Here is a 19,694-nt window from a genome sequence, read left to right as displayed (position 1 = left end):
AATATAAGTTGTCATTTCCTTTGAAAAGGTCCTTTTCAGGGCTGGCATTTTCGACCTGGAACTCTTTGCCTGTTGACCTCTGTTTGAACATCGATTATCTGAGGTTTAGGAAAATGTTGAAAGCATGGTTTAATCTTTTAAATTTATTGAACAATGTTTAATGTATTTTTATGTTGCTATGTTTTGTGATAATTTACTTTTATATATAGCAAATTATAAAGCGCTCTGATGCACTCGTGCCTGGTTCACGCTACATACAATTTTAAATAAATACATTTAAATAAATAAAAAACCTTGACCTTGAACCACCAATCCTTAGCCCCATATTAATGAGGATATTGAACTTTGTGGTGTGGTGGAGTAAGGAGTCGGACACAGGAGTGGCATATTTCAACAAGGAACAAGTTACTTACATGTAACTGTTGTTCTCCAGCATGGATTCACATGCTCATGAATATTCCCCGTCGTCAGGCCGGGAATCCTCGGTAAAGAAAAAATCAGTATCAGTTTCGTTTCTAATCTGTCTTTCTCAGTAGTAACCAATCACTGGTCTCTGGGTCATACTGCCCCCAGCCAATGACGGCCCCTCTCCCTAAGCCCCACCTCTGGCAGCCATCTTCAGATTTGGTAGCACGCAAAGTGGCAGTATGACCAAGTGAAGAGCCGCAGAGGGGTAGAAGGGAGGGTTTGCATGTGAATCCATGCCAGACCCATGCTGGAGAACATTTACAGGTAAGTAACTTGTTCCTTCTCCAGCATGGGGTCTGGCATGGATTCACATGCTCATGAATATAAGAATACATAGCAGTACACACATGCACAACCAACGGGAGGTGGCAAAGGCTCAACATTAAGCATTACATCAAAAACTCAACGTTAAGCAATTCTTACCTCCTCACCAGGCTCACCTTAGGCGAACAGGTTGCGCAGCACCGCTTGGCCGACCCTGGACTCCTCCCTGGAATCCCAGTCGACGCAGTAGAATCTCGTGAAGGTGTGCGTCGACCTCCACGTAGCAGCCCTGCAGATGTCCAGCAGGGGCACACCAGACAAGAACGCTGTGGTAGCAGCGATAGCTCTGGTCGAATGGGCTCTTGGACGGCCAGGCAATGGTCGGTTTGCCGACCGATGACAGTGCATGATGCAGCCGGAGAGCCATCTGGAAATGGAAGCCTTCGGGAGAGCCTTCCCTTGGTTCACAGGTCCAAAGTTCACAAATAGCTGTGATGTCTTCCGAAAACTCTTTGTGCGGTCCACATAGAACTTTAGCGCTCTAGCCACATTCAACGAGTGCAAAGTCCTCTCGGCCGGTGACGAAGGCGACGGGAAGAAATCAGGTAACACGAAGGGCTCGTTGAGGTGGAAGTCCGACGGCACCTTGGGCATAAAGGAGGGGTGTGTCCTCAGCACCACCCTCGTGTCCTGAAAAGTCAAGTATGGAGGCTTGCAGGATAGGGCCTGGATCTCTCCCACTCGTCGTGCGGAGGTGATGGCCACAAGAAACGCAGTCTTCCACGACAGGAACTTCAACGGTGCCGAATGCAGGGGCTCGAATGGCGCCCCCATGAGCCAGATCAGCACCACGTTGAGCTCCCACGCAGGTGCAGGGGCCTTCACCTGCGGGAATGATCAGAACAGTCCCTTCATAAATTCCTTCACCAGGCGATGGGACCACAAGGACACCCGTCCTGTGGTTCTGGTGTATCGGGAGATCGCAGCCAGATGTATCTTGATGAGGCGTGAGCCAGTCCAGCCTTGGCCAGAGACAGGAGGTACGGCAGCACTTGAGGGGCCGTAATCCGTAGAGGGTTAATCTTCTGTGCACAGAACCAGCAGAGAACCTCTTCCACTTATGTCTGTAGCACTTAAGAGTTGAGGACGCTCTAGCCTTTGCAAGGACCTCTCTGCAGTCAGCCGGGATATCGTATCCTCCAAACTCTAGTGCTGCAGGAGCCAGGCCTGCAAGTTCAGCAACTCCGGGTCGTGATGAAGTATGGCGCCTCCTTCTTTGGAGAGAAGATCCGCGTCCGTCGGCAGCTTGACTGGTGGGGACGCTGACAAGTCCAGAAGGTCCGGGAACCAGATCTACCTCGGCCACGTCGGTGCGACAAGGAACATCCTGCACCGGGACCTCTTGAGCTGGTTGACGAGTCGGAGCAGCAACGGCAACGGAGGGAACGCATATAGGAACAGGCCGTCCCAGGGGAACGAGAAGGCATCGCCCATGCTCCTCGGCTGAGGGAACCTGCTGGCGAACCTCTGGCACTTGGAGTTCGTCGCCATCGCAAACAGGTCGATCGGTGGTTTTCCCCATCGTTGGAAGAGTCGATCCACTTGATCCTGACGTAGTTCCCACTTGTGGCACAAGCGCAGCTCTCTGCTGAGTGAGTCGGCGATGGTGTTCTTTCTCCCTGCCAGATGAAAGGGCACTAGAAACATCCCTTGGGCGACGGCCCAATGCCACAGATCCTGGGCTTCCTTGGAGAGGGCTGGGGATCTGGTTCCTACCTGCTTCCGGATGTAGAACATCGTGGTGGTGTTGTCGGTGAAGATTCTCACCACCTTGCCCTTGAGCGACGGGAGAAAGGACCCGAGGGCCCAGAACACTGCACGGAGCTCCAGGATGTTGATGTGAAGCGGTTTCTCCTCCGGGAGCCAAAGGCCTCTGGCATGAAGTTCTCCGGTGTGCGCTCCCCACCCTTCCAGGGAGGCATCTGTCGTCACCGTTACCTGGTGGGATGGGGTCTGAAAGTCTGTGCCTGCCGTCATCTGAGCGTGGGTGCCCCACCAACGGATCACTCGTCAGAAGGTCTCGTTGAGCGGGATCCTGTCCTCGAAGCTGCCCGTCGCTTGGATCCAGCGGGTGTCGAGGAACTCTTGCAGAGGGCGCATCCGAAGCCTGCACACGAGATATATGCAGGACGACATCATCCCGAGAAGGGACTTGGTGGACCTCACCCTGGCCACATCCTTGGCCAGCAGATGCTGCACCTTGCCTAGGATGGCCTTCGTCCTTTCCTCTGACGGCGAGGCCAGATGCGCCACTGTGTCGAGCTTGGCTCCCAGAAACAGTGCAACTTGCGACGGGACCAGGTGGGATTTGGGAAAGTTGATGGAGAATCCCAGGTCCGTGAGCAGCTGGACGCTTTTCGCTGTGTGATCTACGGCAAGCTCCCTTGTCCTTGCTCGGATAAGCCAGTCGTCCAGGTAGGGGTAGACGTGGATCCCCTGCAGGCGCAGCCGCACCGCCACCGGTGCGAGGCACTTGGTGAACACCCTGGGTGCCAACTTCAATCCGAACGGGAGGGCCTTGAACTGGTAGTGCCGTCCTTGGACCACGAACCTGAGGAACTTTCGATGTCCTTTTAGAATGGGGATGTGGAAGTACGCATCCTCCAAATCCAACGACGACAGGAAATCGCCCTCCTCCAGCTGTCCAAGCACGTGCTGGAGGGTGACCATCCGGAACTTCTGCGCCTTGATGTACTTGTTCAGTCGTCGCAGGTCCAGGATGGGGCGCCATCCTCCTGTCTTCTTTTTCACAAGGAAGTACCTTGAGCATACTCCGGAGACCCGGAGCCTCTTCGGGACGAGCTTGATGGCAAGCGCATCGCCCTTACCTCCAACAGCAGTTGAGGGACGTGATTCTCCTTCCTGGCCACGGGAGGAATGCAAGGGCACTTCTTTTGGAATTCCAGTGAGTGCCCGTTGGCCAGGGTGTCCAACACCCAACGGTCGGTGGAGATGGACTCCCACACGCTGACGAACTTCGTCAGCCGGCCTCCCACCGGGGTGCTTTGGTGGGGGCCCGACAACACGGCCTGGTCAGTCTTGCTTGGAGGTGGCCTTGACACCTTGGCGACGACGGCGGGATCCCCCGTCCTTGCCGCAACCTCTGTAGGCCTCCTGGGAAGAGGAGCGGGCCGCCTGGCGGTAAGTGGAGGAGCCAACGCTGGATCTTTTGGAGGCACCCTGTCTGCCTCCGGAGCTCCGAAAGGGCCGTCACTGTTGAAGCACCCCTAAGGCCCGGGCCATCTCCGAGTCGGTCTTGATGGCCTGTAGAGACTCGTCCACCGCCTTACCAAAAAGGTTGTTGCCGTCAAACGGCATGTCCAACTCTCTGGTCTGAATGTCCTGGCGAAAGTCTGTCGCCTTGAGCCATCCTCGTCGTCGGAGGCAAACTCTGTTGCCCAGTTGGCGAAATCCGGTATCGGCAATGTCCGTTGCCACCGTTATGGCGTGATCCGACGCCACCTCGCCTTCCTGTAGAATTTCTAGGGCCTCCGCCCACTTGTCAGGTAGGAAGTCTAGCAGGGGAGCTATGTTGAACCAGAGCTCCCTGTCGTAGCGGGCCACGATCGCCAAGGCATTGGCCGCCTTAATCGTCGTCGCCGCCGACGAGATGACTCGTCGTCCCATGGAGTCCAACTTCTTGCCCTCGCTGTCCGGCGGGGAAGTGGAAGTTGAAGCCGCCGCACCCGCTGCCTTCTTCTTAGCCGCTGCCGAGATGACAGAGTCTGGCATGGGCTGGGCCCTGAGGCACAAGGGGGCGGCATCGGGGACTCTGTACTTCTTCTCGTACCTGTCCCTCTTGGCGGGTGTCGTGGAAGGGTTCTTGAGGACAGCAAGCCCCTCGTCCCAGATGTCGTCGAGCAAAGGCACCGCGAGGACCGTCTTCCTCTTGGCCTCTCGTCGTTGGTACAGAAACCCTTCGTTTTTTTGTTCTTCAGGGCAGAGCTGGAAGAGCTTGGATGCCCTGGTTATCATGGCGTGGAAAGAGCCAATTTCGTCAGCTGGAGAAGCCCGCGGGGGGGGTCATGGCGGGATGTCCGCTGTGTCAACGCTGCCGTCATCATCTGTCCCCGTCACTGTATCCGTCGCCGTATCCTCTCTAGGGTCCAGCGAGGGGGGTGAGGGGTCCAGAGCTCTCGCAGGCACGAAGAGCGGAGCGCGGTGGACTCTCCTCTGCTTGTTCGGAGGGATTCCCGACGGGCCTGGTTCTGGATCCTCTGTCGGGGTCCGTGGTAATCTCGTCCTTATCTCGGTACATAAGGATTGGATTGCCAACAAAATGGCCGCCGAGCTATCCTGGGGCTCGTGTAATGGCTGCGACGGACAGGATGGCTGCTCCACTGGGCCCTCTTCATCACCATCGTCGCCAGCTTCGATCACGTCAGCTGGGACCGCCCCCTGGGATCGAACCTTCTGGAACCTCTCATTGAGGCCTATGAACCCCTCGTTGAGGCCCTTCTCGGTTTCCACCAGCTCCTCCTCAGAGGCTGATTCCGAGCCTGTAATGGCCGCTGGGGACTTCACGGGGGTCTTAACGATGGGCTGGAAAGAGGATTCCATCCGCGGTGGCAGGGATACTCTGGGCCCAGAGGCCGTTTCCACTGGCGTAGTCTCAGCCGGCTTCGCCAGGGTCGCAGCGACCACTTCGATAGAGGCCTTTGCCGGCTGGATCAAAGCCCTCACCACCTTAGGTGCACCCTGGGCCTTCGCCTTTTCAGCGCCTCGCTCCCCCTTCGAGATCGACCGGGTCCGCTCCAGCGGCTTACCCGGGTTCTCGGACTTCCTCTTCCCCGAACCAGAGCGCTGGCTCGTGGTCGAATGTACCGGGGAAGTAGCGCTCTGCCTGGCAGCCGAAGAGCCCGACCTTTTGGCGCTCCCGGTGCCCGCGGACTCGTGGTGCTTGGCCTTCTGTTCGGCCCCCGTCGCCGGGGTGCCCTCACAGGACTTAGAAGCCCGCTCAGACTTTTTCTTCGCCTTCTCACCTGCTGTGCCCTTCTCCAGCCAGGCGGCGAGGCGGGAACGATGATCTTGTTTGGTCCGTTCCGAAAGGTTCTTGCAGAACGCACAGTCCTTCTCCATGTGCGTCTTGTCCTCATGAAGGCAGTAGAGACAAACATCGAGTGCTCGTCCTCCTTGAAAACATTTTGCAATCCGCATCCAGGGCAGCTCCCGAACAGCTTGGATCCGGGCGTCGAGCTTCCCTTGTCCTGGGCCATGTCTGTTGAGGTAGGCCGCAGATCTTCCGGAATCCTCCAAGAAGTGTAAACTCGACGAAAACATCACCCTTGAGGGGCGTAGAAGAATTCCAAAATGGATCCCCGTTGTCGGAAGTAGAAACGGTGGAGCTTGAGGCTCGATTAAACCGAAAAAATTAGAAAATCTCCTGAAAAAGTGAAAACGCAGCAAAAAACTCAAGAGCTAAAGCACGAGGACTGCCAACACTTGAGCGTGTAGTAAAAATCTGAGGATGGCTGCCAGAGGCGGGGCTTAGGGAGAGGGCAGTCATTGGCTGGGGGCAGTATGACCCAGAGATCAGTGATTGGTTACTACTAAGAAAGACAGATCAGAAACGAAACTGATACTGATTTTTTTCTTTACCGAGGATTCCCAGCTTGACGACGGGGAATATTCATGAGCATGTGAATCCATGCCAGACCCCATTCTGGAGAATGATAGTCTTCTACTGAAGATTATGGTAACACACTATGATTCTGCACTGTGGTCCATTCCTTTTATCACATAGATGCAGAAACCTAAACCAATATGAAGACACTGATCCAGAATGAAGTGAAATTCCCGGGTCACGAAAAACATGAATGCTCATTCTTAAGCTACGTACCAATAAATGTTCATGTATGCTTGCGATGAGCAGTGAATATGAAGTGCAAGATTAGCATTATTAATATCCAATGTGACAGAGTGTCCCATCACAAAAATTCATGCAGACTCTGATAGTAAGTCCAAGGGTGTTAATTAAAATACAAAGGGTCAGAATGGCTTCTGTTTTCAAGGTTCTTTAGGATGTCTGGGGTCTTCTTCGGAGATCTCTATCTAGGGCTGTCGCTCTCAACTTCCCCGGCCTTATCGCACCTCCCTATCCCAGGCATCCCTAATGGGTTGTTGGTAATATCGAAAGGTAACCCTGACAATCCGAGTTTCTTCCTTAGGCAAAAAAGGGTATCCTCAAGACGATGGCTGGCTAACTCCCTAGGCGTCTTTTAGTTGTCCCTGACATAGCCCAGCTTAGTACTCAAAGGGGATATGTTTTGTTGCTTCCTTCTACCCAGTTCCACTTGTTCTCCTTGTACACACGTCTACCTGGGACCCTCTCTACACTGAGCCCCAGGATGTTCACCCTCCCACCGTACTACTATTCCCCCCTCACTCAAACTCTGCCTGCCTACCACCAGCCTTAGATTATATCACTATCCTTATTGCAACCGCCACCCTACTACCAATACCTCTAATATCACCTTCCTTCCGCCTCACTACTACACCACCTTCTATTCCCCCTCTACCGCTGCTACCTCTCTCCCCTGTTCCTAATACTCTCACAAATCCTCTCCCACTCTTGCCACTCCCAATACGACCACTAACTACTGTTCACAATTATGAACTTCCACTTCCTGCTACTACCACCACACCCAACTACTACTTTCTACTAGTTCACACACTCCCTTCCTCTCAAACAAACACTGCACAGTCCCTCTCTCACGGATAGCCTCTGCACTCCTTTTGCCTTCACCTCCTCTGGTCTCTCGGACATCCTTCTCCACCGCATGGCCTCACCCAACTAACGCATATTTGTAAACTTCCTTAAATACCCCAACCCTCTCAGGATTGGATACATACCCTGTCCAATCACTTACTTGGCTCAAGCGGGTGTGGCAGGGGAAGTGCTTAGGGAGGCTTCAAAAAGGGCTTGTAAGCCTCGCCCGCTTTTCTGGAAGCATCTCTTGCAAAGAACGTAAAAGACTTTGAGGCACTGGAGTCCCCGTTTGATAAGGCCTTCTGGTGGCCTTTTTTAATGTCCCTGGTGGGCTGGTGGGACTTTCATTAAAAAGGCCTCTTTTTCTGGACGGGGTGTAGACCAACAGAGTCTTCCCTGCATGGTGTGTTCCTTCTTCTGCTGCTTCTCGTTGCAGCTTCTGCCAGTCAGCGTGGGGCTGCGGCTGCGCACACTCGTGCAGTATTTGGGGTGGGCTCCCTCTCTCCCCTGACAGGGCATGTATGTGTGCCTTGTCAGACCAAGGAACAGAATCTCATAACAGCTCAAAAATTATACGGTTTGCATCCTTAGAGGAGAATGAATCTGCCTCGTTAAGTTCCCATTTTAGTAACATACACATTTGGAATATACTACACATTTGGAATATACTAATTTTTACTCTTGCACATCAAGAAAAACAAAAAAAGTAACCAGGTCACCGTATTTTGGAACACATGAACATTTATGAATTCTGAATTGCATTTAAATCATTTGTTTAATGCGTACTTGTACAAAAATGATCATATAGTGCACACCAACAAAATAATTGTGCTTAATAAAATGTGATTACATTTTACAACCCATCAAAAGAACAAATCTAAATGCAAATGTATGTGTTGACAAAATCTAACAGCGATGAAAAAAATAATTCCTCACCGTGTAAGTAACTTTTCTTTTCCCATCTTCCTCAGTTTGTGGTAAGACTAGGGGCCCAGAAACTACCCACACATCATCAAACTTTGCTGTCAGATCTCGACAATACATTTCCATCCTGAAAATACAATGATAAAAGAATGAGGAATCTGTAAAACTCAATCTGTACATAAAGATACATTTATAAACCTGCTAAAAATATAAATGTAGCTCTTATTGACAATATAAATCTGGGGAGGTTTGACTACTACAAAATAGCATTATTTGTTGGGGGTGGCAGCAATGAATAAATGGGTATCACGTTTATGCGCACTGGGAGGAATGAGAAATGAGAGGGGAGGGCAGAGGTTCAGAAGGCCAGCCTAGTTTCTTGGAACAGGGTAACCTTCTGGACAACCAAAAAACTTTTAAAGAACTGTTTTTTTTTAAAACACAATTAGAGGACAGGACCATGCCGCTTACACAATACTAGAATCTACGAAGAGGTCCTGTCACCTCTAAACTTCTTCCCTTAGTATTGAAAACCTCTTAGACACCATGAGGACTGTTGAACCAGATCGAAAAAACAAATTTCAACCAAATTACTGTTTCATCTAGTGAGCGTTAATATTCAAAACCTCAAACTTAGTTTTCCTTAGAAAAAATATTACTTTATTACAACATATCATTTAAAACCCTAGAATACATATCAACTTATATAGCTATGCAGTGTTTAAAAAAACACACCCTTACATGTAAAAAAACAAGGAGATGGACAACAATACTTAATCACATATTCCAAAAAAAATCAACACCTCTAAAGGAGATAGAGGAAAAAGATATGAAAACAATATATATACATATATATATATATGTGAGAAAAAGGAGGAAGAAAAAAGAAAAAGTGTGCATCAATAAAAAAAAGAAGAGGAAAACTAATTCATAAATACATCATAGCAAAATTCGAAAGACACAATCCACATTACTAGCATTTATCATTCTTATGTCTAGTATTGAATCTGTTAATTCATTTGTAGGATTACTTAATGTTACTTAGAGCATTCAAAGCTTTAAATGACTATTTTCACTGTGTAATCAATCCCACAGTATCTTGGTCCCGACATGTTTAGTTCCCAATTTCGATAAACCATTTGTAGGTAAATTCTTGAGGGGACTTCTTTCAGTGAACGATGTATGTGTCAACAACAAGGACATTTTTCTAGCGTGTGGGTTAAACCAGTATTTCAGACCTCATGGGGTTTCTTTCTGTTAGAATATAACAGTGATTGCACTCCAATCTTTAATTTTTGAAGAGTGTGGTCGATGGAACTTATTAGTAGACGGCTCGGTCTCATTAATGGATAAAGTCTCAAAAGCTTGCAGGCTTCTGCTCTGCTTGTCCGAAATTCGGTGCAACAAATGCGCCAATAACAATGGGCCAAACAGATGACTCAAGAAGTGTTGTGTTTTTCTGAGAAAGAAAGTACTGCTGCTAGAAAATGCTGGTTGCGCGGCCGTCTTGACTGAGGGTGACCGAAAGACGTCAATGAGCACACAGAGTAAAGGACACTTACAAATCACTCTCAGTCAGGTGTATATTTATCAAAAATACAAATACAAAATACAAATACATTTATTCCAAGGCCTTTGCAATTCAACACACAGTAAGAAAATCACAGCAATACTATTAAACCAATACAATCCTATCTATACACAGAGTTCGGGAAAAGTTTGCACTAGTAGTGGAAAGGAGAGGCCCTCAGGGGCCACTGGTGCGTAAAAATTGATGTATGCACTTGGGGCCACTTGTAAGGGTTGCAATTACTCACCGACCCCAGACCAAACTTCGGCAGTCGAGTCCACTTCAGTTGCAGGTTCAAATGCGTCAATCTCGCGGCTCTGCGTCTTTCAGCGATGAAGATACAGCGTTGATTCCCAAACGGGACAGTGGGGATTCCTCCGCTCCCGGTGGATGGATCAGGCCAGTTCTGCTGTAGCAGGCTTCAGGGCACAGAGGACCACAGCTGCAATGAACTTGCAAAGTTTGTCACCCCGGCTCGGCGACACAGTATCCGTGTATACTCCCGTTCGGGCACACTCACTTTACTCCAGACCTGGGAAGCCAAGTGTAAGAAATTCGATGTGAGAGTGCCGTGAACACAGAGCTTACCAAGTTTCAAGGGCCTCCTCGAAACGGCGGCAGAATCATGGCAAAACTCCTGCGCAAGCTGGTCAGACCACTGGTTAGCCCAGGGACGCTTCCGAAAAGGATTACTTGCAGGTTTTGATGAAGGTGCCGAGAATAGTTGGTCCCACTATTCCAATGGATCGAAGCGTCTTCGCAGACCTTCAAGGACGACCAGATGCAGAGGGGTCCCACGGGACGACAGCAGGCTCGGGGTGCCAAACCTCCCATTGGGTCACCAGCGATTCCTCGACTCGGCTTCTTAGTTGCAAGATACTTGGATCTTATCCTTCATTCAGTGAGAACTCCAGAGATCGACATAGTATGGGGCAAAAATGGGAATGGGGAAGGGCAATGGGGGGGGAAGGGGGAATTACAGCCCCACCAACCTTGGAATGGGGCGGTGATTGCCCTTTCCTCCAAGGCGGTGCCGGTATTTTACCGGCATGGACCAAGGTGCTATTAGCACCTTGGTCCAGCGCCGTCCGTGTAATGAGGCCCTTAGGCTGTTTATTGTGCATTTCACCTTTGATCTGTGTTGTCTAAGGCCTTTCCAACATGGCCGACCCCTTCCTCGTGGTTCGAGGGGCCTCCCTGCAGCTCTGCCTGCCTGCCTATGATTGGTGCAACTTCCTTACATCTGCACCAATCAGGCTAGCCAGCAGGCGAATGCCGGCCCACCTCCAAGGCCCGATATAAGGCCGCTGTTTCCTGTTCGGTTGAGGGTTTGTGAGGTGAGCCCCCTCCATTGTCCCATGCCGCTCTGTGTCCCCCCTCTGTTGTCCCGTGCTGCGCTTTGTGTCCCCCACCCCTCTCCAATGCCCTGTGCAGCTCTGTGTCCCCCCAAACCCCTCCAATGCCCTGTGTCTCTGTGTCCCCCCACACCCCTCTGTTGCCCCATTATCTCTCTTTGTCCCCCCACATGCCCCCCTTGTCCCGTATCTCGCTCGGTGTCCTCCCACCCCCCTCCGTTGCCCCTTGCCCTAGTAAAATTGCTTGCTTGTTCGTATCCTCTCCCTCTCCCTCATTCCAATCCCCCTAGCTCCCCCTCCTCCCGTCAACCTTCCAGCACTACCTCAATTGCCGCCAGGCATAGTAATGTAGCCACTTGTCGGTCAAGCGCTTTGAAACACATTGTGTATAGGCGCTATATAAATAAACTATCAATATCAATGAAATGGAAATCTTTCCTAACAATTTTCAACCTCATTTATTTCATTAACAGAAAGGTGTTTGGATAAAGCCCTCAGTTTCCCTATCCTAAAGTGAACATCACTTCCTATGAAACTAAAATTAACATAGGCTGACCGTGTGTCTAAACTAAATCTGACCCTCACACTAACGTACACAATAAAAAAGGTGCAAGTTAAATGTTTCAAATTTCAATTTGTCAAAAATGTGCAAAAACGTAAACCTATAACTTCAACCAAAACAATTATTGTGTCCAGGGGTTGGTTCCCTTCCCCTGGATTATTTCAGGAAAATTGTTCAAAATGTTCAGTTTCAAAACCAGTCTCAAAGGCAATGCAAAGGTCTCTTTTACCTAATACTTTCCTCAGGTTGGCAAAACAAATGTCTCTTCCAGAACACTGGTTGGAATAGAACAAAGAGGAAGTCTCTCCTAGTCTTTCAGGATGGCAAAACAGAATGTCTTTTCCACAATGCTGGTTGGAATATGGCAAAGGAAAGTCTTTCCTACTTTTCAGGATGGTTAAGCAAATGTCTTTTCTCCAATAGGGTTTGAAGTATGGCAAAAGGCATGTCTTTTCAAGTTCTCTGGTTGACAAAATGTTCAATAGAAACAACTTAATATAACAAAGTTACTCTTCAACACAGCAGTTCAAATTGGGTTTTCTGGTACACTCTCCTGACAGGAAACTCCTCAACTGAAAGCTCTCGATATCGTGGCTTACTCTCCTGCCAGGAACATCTCAACTGAAACTTTCGATATCCTGGTTAATTATCGTGACAGGAACCTCCCCCCTTTTGGCTCAAACAGATATCCTAGTGTACTGTCCTGCCAAGTATCTTTTTCCCAAAAAGGTTCACTGACTGATTTATCAGGTCTCTCTACAAAATTCACATTCCTCTTATGCATCACACAATTGGACTTCATTAGCGTAACTTTGTCAATTCACACATATTACTTGTGCCAATTTCCCCCATACTGACATCCCATATATGAGGGTTTGTTCAACCTCTGTCAACCTTACTTTCAACACTACTTGGCTATTGGGAATGCTTGTTCCAGGTTTCCCCCAACTGACGTCTCTTAGCAGGACAATTATACCATATTTGCCTTTTTGTTCTTTTTGTAATGCATTTTGGCTTGTGGCAATGCTGGTTCCGGGTTTCCCCCCAACTGGCATCTCATATCAGGAGAATTATACCAGGTTTGCCTTTGATGTTTAAATCTATTTGGCCGCTATTAAAAATGCTTCCTAAGTGTTGTGGGATATATTTACCCACTCAGCAGTACTCCTGTCCATAACCAAGCTGCACTTCAGCAGAAGCAGCAAAATGGCTGCGATGGCTCCTTTGAGAACCACTGCCTCATACCAAAACTGGGTTTTGCCACTACAAAAAGATGGCTGCACCATCTTGCCAAACACATATGGGCAGTATGGGACAAGGGGGCACACTGAGAAAGCCTGCCAGTGTGTTTTTACATGTTCAAAAGAAGGGGACTGAAAAATCAGCACTGCTTTGCTGCAAGCCCAAAAGTTCCCATTTGAAAAAGGGAAATATTTACATTTATATATGATGCCGCGCTGATGCTCTTTTCCTCATAACACTACTTTTATTAATGAGACCCATGCACATTCACATTGCGCTCCAGCAGACAAGAACAGTATCCCTGAATGACAGGCTGTTGTTCAGCTCTGAAGAGATCAAAAGTAGCTTTACTTCAGCTATACGGGAAACGCTTTACTTTTGAGACACACTTCTTGTATGTAGCAATGTGTTTTAAACTCATTGCTAAATACAAGAAGCTAACTATGGCTACAAAACAATGTGGGTATTTAGAGGGAAGAGAAAAACCGAATCTGCAAGGAAAACGTCAGCAGTCACCACATGTTGAAATGTACTTTTGCAAATAAAGAAAAATATGTATTTAAAAGTGTATGTTGGGTAAGGCTGCCTTTATCTAGCAATGTGACAGGGGTTTGTGCTGTGAAACATATGGGAGATCTTATACAACAGGCTTTATTCTAATTTGTAATAAAAGATAAATAAAATAAGGAATAACATTGCATTGGCTACATGGGGGAATCAGCCCCAAACAGATTTCTGCTAGGTAGTTGCCAGCAACAGAAGGCCCCTCACAGTAGATGCTAGAACACACAAGTGCTACTTTGGCAGACTTTTGTCTGGGCTGAGGACTCTTACAATGGAACTTCTGGGACACCAACCTGTGAAGTGGAGGGGGCCATAAACATTCAAACTGGGAAACCCCCTTGCCACAATGGGCTGATTTGACAGTTGGTGGTAGCTGAAGGGAAAAAAGTGGTCCCAGTGAAGGACAAAGGATGCCCATTTGTTTCAAAAGACTATTTAATAAAGAAACTTTTAAGACTTATTTTTGCAACGGAAATTCGCAGGAATGTAAAAACCGAACAGTTTTAATGTGATTTTGTGGGTTTTAATTTAAGACATTGTAGCCTTCAATGGCACCTTGGGAGCAGAAATGGCAGAGAATTGGGTATTTCATGGATGATGCCATGTGAAAATCAATACTGATGCCTAATGATAATCCGTACACATGTATAAAGTTATAGAATTTTAGGCCGAATATTTCACACTAAAAATGACTAAAAATTGTTAGAAGGGCGAAACAATGTCTAACTGGACAGTTCGACTGGCATGTTCTGCATAAAATATGTAACCTGCTTATGTAATTTGTTAAGATGCTCCAACTGTACAAAAGTGTCATTTATGGCAAAACTGGATTTTAACTAAAGTAACTGTGGGAGGTTCTGGACGTTGTAAAACTCACATCATAAATCAGACATTTATGCCCTTGAAACCCAACCAGATGAGAGGAAGGTGGTAACTATCAACCCTGACCAATCCAGTTGTTTAGAGGCGTGCTTAGCTAAGCCTGCCCTACCATATAATTCTATGATGTCACCATGCTCTAGAAAAAGGGTGGCTGACAGAACTCTGGACACAAACTCTTTCCCGAATATCCTACGCCTGCTACATCCTCCTGATCTTCTACATTCATCTTGCCAGATTCCACTGCAAGACCACAGCATAGCTGATCCTATCCACAGCAAGGCCAAAGCATTGCTGACCATTCCAGCAAGGCCTCAATCCAGAAATCCCATTAAAAATCCAATAACCAAAGGGAAAAAATTTGGTGTTCCTTTGGGAAGCATCCTGAAACCAGACCAGCTTTTTGCCCACTGCAACCCTGCCATCCAGCTGTCCTGATTATCCAGTGACCTGACAGGCCCAGCTGTTCTGCTAGGAGAGTCCGCCTCTACCTGGTGACCTGAGCCCTGGAGTCCAGAACCTGGTTGACTGTTGCTAATCCCAAAATCTAAGAGCAGACTACGAGTATCCCTCATCCCATAACACATAGGGCCTCATTACACAGTAGGCGGTAGGGATTTAACGTTACCGGTAATGGAATACCGGTAACGTTAAATCGCCATGCGGATCACGACCCGGCTCACCGCTATTAGCGGCACTGCTAAGTAGGCTGCCACTAATAGCGGGCAGTCCGCGTGCGCGCGACCCACCATCCCGTAAATAGCGCCATGCGGCCAATAGCACACTATTACGAGTCAAGCGGCCATGCTAATAGCGGCATGGTAAAGCACCTAAAACCCCTTACCGCTATGGCGCTAATAACGCCATCGCGAACCACCCGTTAAGAGAACTGAGCAGTGTTCCCACCTGCCACAGGTGGAGAAAATCAGCACAGGTGAAGGCAATGGAGACTGTGGCAGCTCAAAAGGAGCACACCACACCCCTTCCCACACCAAGATGGTTCTAATATTGGCAGCATTACATGTCCTGGAGGACCTCATTGCAGTGCAGCTGCAACAACAACAGGCAGCACAAAGGAGACGCTGGAGGAGGAGGGCAAGACAGGCACAGCAAGCACCACCACGGCACCCAATCATACCACAGAGGCACCCACCAATCCCCAGGATCAGAGCCAGTCCATTTAACCTAACCCCTGAGCAGATACACACCCTGTACCGTCTGGACAGGGCTACCATCACCAGCATCGTGGACATGATCCATGACGACATTGTGAGCATCATAGACATCAGAGCTGCCATCCCCCCGCTACTGAAGGTGGTGAGTGTGCTGCACTTCCTGGCCACAGGCACCTACCAGCATACAGTGGGACAGATGCATGGCATCTCACAACCAGTAGTCTCCCGCACGCTGAACCAGGTACTCGATGCCCTCCTGAAGCATGCACCTGAACACATATCCATGCCACGGACTGCCCAGGAGATTGCAAACACAAAAGTTGGCTTCTATTCACTGGCAGGCATCCCAAGTTGCATCGGTGCCATCGACTGTACCCATGTGGAATTGGTGGTCCCACATCACAATGAAGTAGTCTACCGAAACAGGAAGCAATTCCACTATATCAATGTCCAAATGGTATGTGACGCCAACAAGATAATCACACATTGCTGTGCACGATTTCCCGGATCAACCCATGATTCCATGGTCCTGCGGAACTCAACTATCCCACGCTACATGGAGCAACACACCGGACAACGTTTGTGGCTACTTGGTGAGTAGCAGGGCAAGTACATGGCAATGTGACTGGGGGGGAGGGGAGAGATACGTACTCCAACTAGGGGGGAGAGATACGTACTCCAACTGGTTGTGAAGGGGGAGGAGAGATACGTATTCCAACTGGGTGTGAAGGGGGGGCGGAGAGATACGTACTCCAACTGCGTGTGAAGGGGGGGGGAGATACGTACTCCAACTGGGTGTGAAGGGGCGGAGAGATACGTACTCCAACTGCGTGTGAAGGGGGGGAGATACGTACTCCAACTGGGTGTGAAGGGGGGGGAGAGATACGTACTCCAACTGGGTGTAGCCTGTTGTATGTGGGCAAAATGCACATACAGATGTACGGTAATGTCCATCTGGGAAGGCGGCATCGTACTTGAGATGAACCGACATGCAAGTATAGGCTACACAACACAGATGACATTCCAGGTCTAGTAACATTAAACATCCATCCACATACATATTGCACAACATTCCACGCCACAAAATACAAAAATTCCACACATGCCATCAAGATTGCATCATGAATTAGTCCAGCACAACATCAATAATGCAATGTGCCCTACAATGCATGCAAAGGGATCACCACTAGCCATAGCATTTCCCCACGCACCTATTCCACCACTGAAGAGATGTCTCTCTGCATGGCAACATCAATGTTGGAATGGCAGTACACCAGCAGTGTGGAAACATATCTGCCTGGGCCCAGGGACACTGAAGACCTTGCATCACCCAGGACATGTCAATTACTGTTTGAGGCATCAATGTGGCATGTCTACTTGCAGGGTCAACCTCCCCCTTGCACGTTGCTGTCACCCAGACCATCTGCATGTATGCTGTCAATTGTGTACTTGAATCACAATGCAATATCAATTTGTGTGATATGAACAGGCCGTTCTTGAGGTGAACAGAAACAGGACCCCGTTGCTTCCCCCACACAGGTGATGCGGGCTATCCCCTGAAGACCTGGCTCCTCACACCTGTATGGAACCCACAGAACAGGCACGAGGAGGAATACAATCGTGCACATACCCGTACCCGCATCGTGATCGAGCAGACTTTTGGCCTTTTGAAGTCACGGTTTAGGTGCATTAGCAGGTCTGACGGTGCTCTCCTGTATGAACAGGAGAAGGTGGGCAAGATCACCACGGTATGTGTCATGCTGCACAATATGTGTATCAGACGGAATGTGCCACTGCCCCCTGAGGTTGATATGGAAGCACCTGATGAGGATGATGATGGTGATGAGGACGGAGGTGAAGGGGATGCAGGTCTTGCAAGAGGGGATGGGCAGGAGGGATGTGCTGTGAGACAGCATCTGATCAACCAAATATTCTGAGGAACAGGTTTACGTACTGCCACATGGATATGGGGATCAATGCACTGGTGTATGTTTGGGAGCATGCAATGGACCCTGTCGCCAATAAAGTACACATACACAATGAAGATGTCCAAGCCTGTGTTTTGATCATAAACCAGTGTATTGAGAAACAGAAAGGTGTAGAAGTGCAAGTAACAAAACATCCCACCACCCTACCCCCCACCCCTCACAACAGACCCATAACACCCTACCCCTCACCCCCACCAACAGTCCCTCATGTGTCTGGCATGTTTGCCCTGGCCAATGCACACAGATGAATCTCCATTGGCACCCTATTTGCCATTGTCTTTGGCTGCATCTTGGGGACGGTCAGTCGTGCGCCTGGTGGTGCGTGTAGAACACCTGAGGGGGCTTGTCTGTCTCGACCCCGAAAATGATGATGGGGCAGACTGGGCTGGCTGTGAAAAGTGGCGGTCCATGGTGTCGGCCACGCGAACAAGGACCTCCCTGAGCATCGCTATCTCATTGCATAGCCTGTCGTTGTTAGTATCCATTCTCTCAGTGGAGTGCCTCACCGTCTCCACAATGTTCTCCCTGAGTCGGGCAGCCTCCTCGACATGCTGGCCAACCAGCACAGTCAGCTCATGTTGTCGCTCCAGGATGGTGGTCAGTTGTGGGGCAGTGCTGGGTGACCGTGCACTGGATGCTGTGCCCTCTGATGCACCCACTGCAGCAGTTGAAGGTAACATGGGGGACATAATTGCTGGGTAGTTGTCCTCAACAGTCACATCAGACCCAGGGGTCTGGGTTGGGGCTGGCTCTGGGGCCCTAGGGGGGCTTGGGGTGTGCATCACCATAGACTCCACTAGGGTGTCCTCCGGATCGGATAGGGGGCATTGGCGGCTGCCTCACCAGCGGAGCTAGCCGCAGCTGATGGTGGGCCCTCGGTGGCAGGCATTGGTGCAAGTGGGTTCTCCACCGGTGGTGGGGCTGCAGTTTCTGGTGCAGCTACTACTGCCCTGGCAGTGGCACTGTGGCGATGTTTTCTGCTCGTCAGGTGTGGCCTTCCACTCTTGCCCCTGGATGTTGTTGGGATGTCCTCCGGCTCCTGTGCCCTTGGCCTCTTGCACGTAGCTGGTGCCTGGGATGCATCAGTGGCATCCTCACCCTCTGTATGTGAGCCTGCCAGGGACGAGAAGGGGGATGGCATTGGTTGCGTTTCAATATACTTAATGCAGATTACGTAAATGATGCAGTTGTGGCCATTGGGACTTAGTAGTTGTGGATGCAGGTGATGTGCCAGTTCAGTGACTCATCCATGCATGGTTGTGTTTGGAACTTGTCTCTGGTGATGTGTGCAAGTGTGTGTGTTTGGGTCTGACACTGACTTGGTGAGGGATGGATGCATGTGTGGATATGTGTCCATGCATGAGAGGAGTCTGTGCTCACATTTGGGGGGACAGTACATTCACATCGCATCCTGTCATGTGTACACTCACCTCCATCTGAAGTGGTACCCACGCCGAACTCCATGATGCCCACTCCTTCAATGGATTCGACTGCAATCAGGTTGGAACATGTCTCCTCCCATTCCTTCATTCGGATAGGTGAACCATCTCCACCAGCACTGGCAATGCGATGGTTTTCAGCCAGGATGCCCCTCACCCGCAGTCTGAGGTCGTCCCACCTCTTCCTGCATTCGCGCACAGTGCGCGTGCTGGTGCCCACAGCACTGACTTTGACAGCTACCTCCTCCCAGATGGCTTTTTTTTTTTTCAATAAGGTTGGCTGGCGCATGTCATTAGCAAACACTACCTCGGCATTCTCAGCCAGGGTCTGTGTTAGCATGTTCAGTTCCTCTGGCGTATATTTCTCTTTGCGCTGCCTGTCGGAGGTTTTTTTTAGTGCCTTGGGCATGATGCAGGTGTCCCAGATTTTGCACTGCTCACAACTCGAAACAGGTCCTGGGGGCAGAGGATGGCAATGGATTGTGTTTTTAAAGA

General features: G+C 49.6%; 1 protein-coding gene across 2 annotated transcripts in view; it reads right to left on the bottom strand.

The window, feature by feature from the left end:
* Positions 1–19,694, bottom strand: part of EXOG (exo/endonuclease G) — a 590,322-nt gene that overhangs the window by 296,765 nt on the left and 273,863 nt on the right. For both annotated transcript variants that reach the window (XM_069647734.1, XM_069647735.1), the window contains exon 5: positions 8,438–8,552. In XM_069647734.1, coding sequence (XP_069503835.1) covers positions 8,438–8,552 — 115 coding nt within the window. The remainder of the gene's footprint in view (positions 1–8,437; positions 8,553–19,694) is intronic.

This window comes from Ambystoma mexicanum, chromosome 2q, assembly GCF_040938575.1.
Source record: "Ambystoma mexicanum isolate Mex_15411 chromosome 2q, UKY_AmexF1_1, whole genome shotgun sequence".
Lineage (NCBI taxonomy): Eukaryota > Metazoa > Chordata > Amphibia > Caudata > Ambystomatidae > Ambystoma > Ambystoma mexicanum.
Note: the sequence above shows the minus strand (reverse complement) of the source record. Positions and strands in the feature narration are given on the sequence as shown.